At 39.6% G+C, this 9,149-nt stretch overlaps 1 protein-coding gene across 1 annotated transcript in view; it reads right to left on the bottom strand.

Annotated features, from left to right (window-relative positions):
• LOC110293446 (oogenesin-2-like) overlaps positions 1–5,480 on the bottom strand; it is a 7,201-nt gene extending 1,721 nt beyond the window's left edge. The window contains 3 exon segments of the mRNA XM_029476453.1: positions 5–129; positions 653–963; positions 5,451–5,480. Of these exon segments, the coding sequence (XP_029332313.1) occupies positions 5–129; positions 653–963; positions 5,451–5,480 (466 nt within the window).
• Positions 5,481–9,149: the final 3,669 nt, after the last annotated feature.

Raw genomic sequence — 9,149 nt, 5'->3', positions numbered from 1 at the left:
CCATAGCCAGGACTATTCTCAACTGGGTTCTCCTGTTCCATGAACTCTGGTAAGCCTTCAACTTCATGGGATCCAGCCCATACCACAACCAAATCATGGCTCAAAGTGATCTCTCTGAGCTTGCACCTACTGTGGGAGAAATGAGTATAATTTTGAGAAGGTAAGGGACAACACATTTTATCGTTTGATTACCTCTCACATTTCACACTTCAACTTTTTCTTCCAAAACTTTGCTTATTCCTGTGCCTAGAATGAAACCATGAGCCTCACACTGAGTAAATTAATAACATTCTTTGCACAAAGGGTACCTTTAGCCCTGTCATACTTCTCTTCATTCCAAGACCTTTAATTCCATTTTCATTTCACTTGAACCTTTTTGGGATGCAGGAAAAGGTTCATTCCTCACTGAGTTTGCCTATTCTTTTCTGTCTTCTGNATTATCCATTATTTGCCCAGATAGCCAAGACTGAGCTCAAGCCTCTGTAACCCTCTAACCCTCTACATCCAGTGAAGAATAATCCTGAATATGGAGTGAAGAAAAAATTGAAGATCAGAAGCCTCTAATTCACAATTGTCCAAATATTCTCTGTCCCTAATTGTTCATTCTCAGCACTCAGGTAAACCTCCACCAACCCCAGCTGATCCTGCCTACCTGTAAAGAACTGGTTTTGAAATCAGTATATCTATCCCCTCAAGAACAGCCTTCAAAGTGTCTAAGTTGAGGTTCTTTAGCATCGTTCCTACAGAAAGGTATGGGAAGGGCCACACAGGTATCATGGCAGCCAAGATCTTTGTATGTCCATCAATAATTGCCTCCTTAAACATCACTGGGAACATCATATTGGGCAGGTCCTTGAGAGCAGAAATGGCCAAGTACTCATCCCTCAGTAGACGCTGTCTTGTTAGCTCCATCAGAGTGGGTGGCGAGTAGAAATTCATTGTGTCTTCTTCTAAAGAGTCATGCTAGGGAAGCCAGGGAAAATATCATTAATGACAAGAAACTTAGCAAGTCTTTTATCCCAGACAGGTAAATATGGGGCTTGGATCACTACTGATGAAGATGGAATACTCAGTTTACCAATTTGAGTACACTCAGTTGTTTTTTCTTTGTTCTTTGAGAAAATGTCTTTACACAACTACCTATATCCTTGGCTGTCCTGAAACATACTTATAGACCACACTGGCCTGGACTCCACAAAGAACTACCTGCCTATGCCTGCCAAGTGCTGAAATTACATGTGTGTTCCATCACTGCTCAGTCTGTGCCACCATAATATGTCTAATCCGGAACTGCTTGATCTGGCCTGTGCTGGTTTTAAAGCTATACTTCTTTCTTGCATTATGATGTATCTCCAAAATATCCTAGTTCCCAAAGAACACATCCAATTGTAGCCACAGCTGGGGTGAATACATCCCACTAGGGAGGGATCACCAGAAACTCTGAAGCCTCAGTCAGGTGTTGGATGATGAAGAGACTGTGTTTAGCTCTCCAGTCCCTCAAAGAAAAGAAAGAAAATCAATTTACAAGTTAACTATAATCTCTATTTATCCAGCTACCCTGCATGGAATAAGTCGCAGCATCTTTGACATTCCCATAATTAGTTATTGACATCAATCTTTGATTATGACCATACAAATCATTTGGAGAAGGTGTTCACAAAGTTCCAAGCTTGAGGTCTAAATAGAGTTGTAAAGAAACACTAAAGTCAGTAATCCTTCAGGAGCCATTAACATGGTCTCTAACTCTTTATAAAGCATCCTTAAAGAAGAGACTATGAGGTTGAGGTTATAATTCACATGCTAAAGTCAGAGACTCATTAGTTCAATAACATAATTGGTTACTTCAACAGTACTAGGAAATCTAGCCTAAGACCTGCAGAAACAAAAGGAGAGCCAAAAAATATATGAAAAGGGAGCATAAATTTTAAGTTTAAATTATAATAAGATTTTTCATTGAATACTTAATAAAAACATGCTAGCTTCTTCCTGAATTTTCAAACACATGATAGGTTCCTTGTAAAGAATAGGCCATGTATCCTTCAGCATATAGAAATACCTTGCTTGCTTTTGTTTATTGGTTTGTTTTGTTTTGCTTCATTGATACATGATCTTACCCAAAGTTCTTTGAAACTTACTATATAAATTAGGCTGCCACCCAACTTAGAGACTACACCCCCCTTCCTGTTGGAGTCAAGTATGAGTACAGGAGGAGAGGAGGGAGTGAGACTGTGATTGTGATATAATGTCTTTTATACACACACACACACACACACATATCTATATATACATATAGATGTACATATACAATATATACAAACATTCGTATAAATGTATATACGGCTTTCTTCCTCCAAATTTGAGGACATTCTGAGTTCACTAAATAAGAGACTATTAGTTACCTCACTCAAGATGAGGCCCTCCAGGTCCATCCATTTGGCTAGGAATTTCATAAATTCATTCTTTTTAATAGCTGAGTAGTACTCCATTGTGTAAATGTACCATAATTTCTGTATCCATTCCTCTGTTGAGGGACATCTGGGTTCTTTCCAGCTTCTGGCTATTATAAATAGGGCTGCTATGAACATAGTGGAGCATATGTCCTTCTTACCGGTTGGGACATCTTCTGGATATATGCCCAGGAGAGGTATTGCTGGATCCTCCGGTAGTACTATGTCCAATTTTCTGAGGAAACGCCAGACTGATTTCCAGAGTGGTTGTACAAGCTTGCAATCCCACCAACAATGGAGGAGTGTTCCTCTTTCTCCACATCCTTGCCAGCATCTGCTGTCACCTGAATTTTTGATCTTAGCCATTCTGACTGGTGTGAGGTGGAATCTCAGGGTTGTTTTGATTTGCATTTCCCTGATGATTAAGGATGTTGAACATTTTTTCAGGTGCTTCTCTGCCATTCGGTATTCTTCAGGTGAGAATTCTTTGTTCAGTTCTGAGTTAACACAATCACAAAGGAACTCACACAATATGTATTCACTGATAAGTGGATATTAGCCCAAAACTTAGGATACCCAAGATATAAGATACAATTTGCTAAACGCATGAAACTCAAGAAGAATGAAGACCAAAATGTGGACACTGTGCCCCTTCTTAGAATTGGGAACAAAACACCCATGGAAGGAGTTACAGAGACAAAGTTTGGAGCTGTGATGAAAGGATGGACCATCTAGAGACTGCCGTATCCAGGCATCCATCCCATAATCAGCTTCTAAACGCGGACACCATTGCATACACTAGCAAGATTTTGCTGAAAGGACCCAAATATAGCTGTCTCTTGTGAGACTATGCAGGGGCCTAGCAAACACAGGAGTGGATGCTCACAGTCAGCTATTGGATGTATCACAGGGCTCCCAATGGAGAAGCTAGAGAAAGTACCCAAGGAGCTAAAGGGATCTGCAACCCTATAATTGGAACAACATGATGAACTAACCAGTACCCCAGAGCTCTTGTCTCTAGCTGCATATGTATCGAAAGATGGCCTAGTCAGCCATCACTGGAAAGAGAGGCCCATTGGACTTGCAAACTTTATATGCCCCAATATAGGGGAATGCCAGGACCAAAAGAATGGGAATGGGTGGGTAGGGAAGTGGGGGGCACTATGGGGGACTTTTGGGATAGCATTGGAAATGTAATTGAGGAAAATATGTAATAAAAAATATTAAAATTTTTTTAAAAAGTGACTATTAGTGAGCAGATGCAAATACCATTTCTTTTTTGGTATTTTGTGTTTGTTTGCTAGTTTTTCATTATTTATTTAGTAATGTATCTATCTATCTATTTTTATTTATTTAATATATATGAGTACACCGTCCCTGTCCTCAGACACTCCTATAGAGGGCACCAGAGCACATCATGAACGGTTTTGAGCCACCATGTAATTACTGGGAATTGAACACAATACCTCTTTAAGTACACTCAGTGTTCTTAAACACTGAGCCATCTCTCTAGCCCCTNGTTTTGCCTTTCTAAAAGACATATATAATATCTGGATATTTTGATGCTCACAACCTCCCTCTGCCTTCCTGTTGCTGGGATTAAAAGCCCACCAAATAATACCAGGCTTAAAGCAACATAAACATCAGTACTCAAGACACTCCAGTAACTTACATCTGACACTCCGGCCAAGAGTGCCTAGAATTGAAGGTCACCCTGACATTCTTAGTGAGATTGTCTCAAGAAACAAAAAGCAAAACTAAATAAAACTAAAATACCCTACAGAAACCACTATGACCTAATTAATAATCAGATGTAATTGAGAACACACTTGGATATTCTGGTTAAGCAGCCTTCAGGTGTTTGTGGTAGGAGAATCTTTGTTATTTTAAAGCCCAGCAATTTTTTTTTACATTTTTTAGTTTACATTCCAGCAATTTTTTAGTTTACATTCCAGCCACTGCCCCTCCCATAGTTCCTAATATAATTTCTACTCCCCCTTTCCTCCAATAGGGTGTTTTCCTTCCCCCACCAACGCTTCCAGCATCTGCCTTCTCGAGGTCCTCAAGTCTTTCCCACTGAAGCTAGACCAGGCAGTCCTCTGCTATACATGGACTGGGTGCTTTAGACAAGCCTGTGTATACTGTCAGGAAAGGGGCTCAGTCTCTGGGAGCTCCCAGGCATCCAGGTTGTTGAGATTGGTAGAATCACTATTTGGTCGCCCTCCCCTTCAGCTACTTCAACCCTTCCCCTAATTCAAACCTAGAAAAAAACCTCGAATGAACAGCAGGCACTTAAAGAAATGTTCAAAGGGAAATGTAAATCAAAATGACCTTAAGATTACACCTTGCAACAATCAGAATGGCTAAGATAAAAAAATCTCCATTGATTGCACATGATGGTAAGGATGTGCAAGGAGAAAACACTCCTCCATTTCTGGTGGGATTGCAAACACATGCAACCACTCTGGAAATCAATCTAGTTGTTTCTTTGAAAACTGAATAAACTTTTACCTGACAAACCAGCTATATCACTCCTGGTTTTATACCCAGATTACACCCCATCATACCACAAGGACACTTGCTTCTCTATGTTCATAACAGCCTTATTTGTAATAGCCACGTGCTGGCTAGAAACAATGTAGATAGCGCTCGATTGAAGAGTGGATACAGGAAATATAGTTCATTTACACAATGGAAAACAATCCAAGTAACAAAAAATGAGGACATCAAAAAATTTGATGGCAATTGGACAGAACTAGAAAATACCATCCTGAGTGAGGTAATGCAGACCCAAAATCCCATGCATGTCATGTACCTATTGTTAAGTAGATATAAGTCAAAGAGTAAAAAATACCTAGGATACAGGTCAGGCAAACTTTCTCAGAGGGAACTCATTTTAAAAAAGAACCACCAAGTAATGCATTATATGAGCAAATTTCAAGTGAGGACAAGGCTAGACTAGGTTGTGTAAGGTAAACATCCTTATGGAGCTGAGGGACTTACTTGATCTGGACAATGGTTACACATCACCATATTCAGGCAGGGGAAAGCTGCAACTCCCGGTTTCAAAAACTGATCATTTCTATGCCTGCTTTGACTCTTTATATAGTTTTCAGCTGAACCATCCCCTTGTAGCCACACCCTTGGAGTCAAAGGAAGCCTCTGGATCAATAGTTGAGTCTCTACCCACTTGCTCATTTTCAGATTTGGATGGTGTAGGTAAATTGAATCAGATCCATACAGAGGAAGATTCTTAGGCCAGAGAGTCAACAACTGGTTTATTGAAGCAAAGTAGCTTGCATCATGCCTTTCATCACAGCAATTATGATGAACAAAAAAGCATAGACAGGTGGATCTCAGAATTATAAAACATTGTTAGACTCCAAGCATATAGCTCTTATCCAAACTCATACTCACTATATATTGAGGTCAACACCCAGGACATGAATTTCTAGTTTCTGTCCATACTATTCATAGCATGCTAGTCTGAGGCCTGTGAGTATCAGCATGGACAGGATTCAGGGCATGGCAGGAAACCACAGCAATGGCCGTACAAGATCAACATGGTGCAAGAAGGTCTCTTACATCCAACATAAACTCTCATCCTTGTCCCAGTCTCAGCTCAGTGATTCCTGTGTTTCCTCCTCCATTCTCCAGCACTTCATGGAAAATGAGATGGAAAAGACCAAGTTGGTATTCTAACTATTCTCTACTGTGTAGGATTTCCCAACATTCATGTGGTTTGGATGACTTCTTCTTTGATTTCTGACACTGAGTTCACCACACAGCCCAGACTTGTCTTGAAGTGTAGAGTATTCTGTCTCAGTGTGGAAATTCCACAGCTATCACAGAAATAATATGAGAGGAGAAAGGGCAGGAGGGAAAGAAATACAAGCTGAAGGATTTAGTGGCATGTCTATCACAGATTCACAGTCTCTCATGGTAATCTTATGTTGTTACATGGCTCCAGAGCTGCTTAGAGAAAATTTGAATGTCTTGGATCACTTTTAAATTTTAGACACAGCCTGGATCTACAGCCAGGTGGTCACCAGTTCACAGACCTACCTGATTTTCTAATTTAGTATAATAAAGCCCACTGTCACACAGGATATTATAATAACTTCAAATTAAAGAGTAATGCCATACATTTCACAGATTCTCCTCAGTCTGTCCTTGGCAGACTCAATCTGTGGAAAGCAGAACCTATGTTGTTGGGCATATGACAGTAGTACTGCCACTTTTGAGGGCCTCAAGAGATAATCATTTTGCCATGACAAGAGGCTGGTCACATTGCTTTCTCCTGAATTTCTAAAGGGAAATGAGATTCAGAGGAACATATTTTGTTACCTCGTGAGACAAAGGTTAATTTTATCTGGGTTCCTTGTGAGAGCCTCTATATACTGAGACTGCTGAGTGTTTGGACTTGAGACCCCTAGAGAATACAACAGGGTACTATGAGTTCTCCTGCATTGCAGATCAGGGACCCTGGCCTTCTGGTGGTTTCTGGAATGGGGAAGATTTACAGTTCCTAGGACATTGCATGAATATATGGCAACTTAGTGCTTTATCAGACCTTTTCTGACTCAGTCATGTCCTTGTGGACAGGTATGCTGAATGACGTCCTGAGCTCCTGGATACACAGAAACTAAAGGCAGCCCAAGGTACAGGAACAATCAACTCCAGTCCAGTCCTCAGAAGGAAGACATTAGGCAGGAATCTGCAGCTGTAGTTCAATCCTGTAGAATCCATTAGGGTTGCCAATTGGATTCAGGAGATGCCACAGAAGTGGCAAGCTGGCACAGGAAATTCACAAGTTGTTCTTGACAAGTTAATCTTAATAGCAGCATTATCACAAGTCTAGCTCAAATCAAACCAATACATGGGTGCTGTTAGTGAAAAGTAGTGAGCTAGAGCAATACAAACCAAAGCGCACTGCTGGTCTCCAACTATCTGTGTGGCCATATTTACTCCTTTATCAAGCATCCTTTACTTGTCCAGTATATTGAAGCATCCTTTCACCTGTGTCTGCTTCAGGAAAACAGTCTTTCTTGTCCGAGGCATCCTTTCAGCTATATACCACAGGAAAACATCATTTGTTATAACTAACTTTCCAAAGAAACTATAAGTCTCTACTTCAGTAAGGAGGTGATGCAGAGAGATCTCTGAGTTTCAGGCCAGCATTTTCTGCAGAGCAATTTCAAGTACAGCCAGCACTACACTAACAAATTGAAAAAAAAAAAAAAAGGAAAGGAAAGAAACAAAGAAAGAAGACCAAAACCCAAGTTAGCCAAAATAAGAAAAAAATACCTTTTAAATGAAAAGCATTTGTGAATATTTAATCACATGATCACTCCAGTATGCTAGACATAAATTATATATATATACATATATATTTGAGTATATATATATATATATTCATTCAATTTTATAAATACAAATATAAATATAAATGAATATATATATTCATTCAGTTTTCAATTTTGGGGGTGATAAGGTCATTTGTCACTCTTCAATTTTTTTGTCATATTTAAACATGTGTTTGTGTGTGTCTTTAATGAGAAAGGTTAACATAGATGAAAATTCCAGAAGCCAAAGTAGTAGAACCCTGTGGGTCTGTAGTTTTAGATGATTGTGAGCTGATACGACTTGGAATTTCAGTGGGGTCCTTTGAAAGTCTCAACATCTCAGAGAAAGACTCAATAGAACAAAGCAGAGAGTGTTCCTGCTTCTTTTACACTTTAAATTACTTTTCAAAAATTCTCTCCTGTGTCCCAGATGGGACTTGAGATCCTCATTCACCCACTTTCTCTCACTGAGTGCTGTACTACCATCCCCAGCATGCTTAGCACATGCTTATGGGGCCATATTTCTTCAGAGATCATCCTGTATTCAAAGGACACTAGTAGATGACAAATGTCTCTTTCCTTTTCTACAGCCTTTACTCTGTTGAAACCTGAGTTGTCACTATTCTTTTGGGATTAAAGTCTTTGTTTTGTAACATTTTGCCAAGCTGACCTCTGCACTCCTTTTGTAGCCATCACCAGTAGCAATAAAACAATTAATACATACTTCTTGATCATCATTGGTATGTTTATGAAAATATAGACTAGTGGCTCCATTGCTTCAATGTCACTGTTGTTATCTGGTGTCCATGAAACAGTTCTTTGTAGGAATTATTCAGTAGGGATGCCCTAGACAGAAGTGAGAGCTGGTATAGGACCACTTGAATCAGAGTCCACTTGAAGTTGATCTCTACTAGATATCAGAATTTGATATTATCTACATCACATGCATATTCATAGGCTGTATTTATTTCTCAGGAAGAAATACATGAAAACACATAACTTTTTCTGCATGTGTTTGAGAGTTTTGCCTTCACTTATCCTTTGTTTCCTATCTCCACAGTACCAGTGGAGACCAGAAAAAGGTAACACATTACCTGTCATTGGTGTTATAGAATGCTGTAACCATACAATTGAAGCTGGTATGGGATACAGGGGCAGTTGAAAGAGCAGACAAGATCACTAAGGATGAACCATCAATTAGAACAACCTCTGTCTCCATATTTCTGTTGAGACAATGTTTTACTATGTAGTCTTGGCTTCTCTGCAATATTCTTTGATGACCAGTCAGCATAAGAAGTCATAGTAATCTGCTGTTCTCTGCTTCTGTTTTTCTGAGATTGAGGGCACTGGTCCCTGC

Source organism: Mus caroli, chromosome 4 (genome assembly GCF_900094665.2).
Source record: "Mus caroli chromosome 4, CAROLI_EIJ_v1.1, whole genome shotgun sequence".
Classification (NCBI taxonomy): Eukaryota; Metazoa; Chordata; class Mammalia; order Rodentia; family Muridae; genus Mus; species Mus caroli.
The sequence above is the reverse complement of the archived record's forward strand: the minus strand, read 5'-3'. Positions and strand labels throughout refer to the sequence as shown.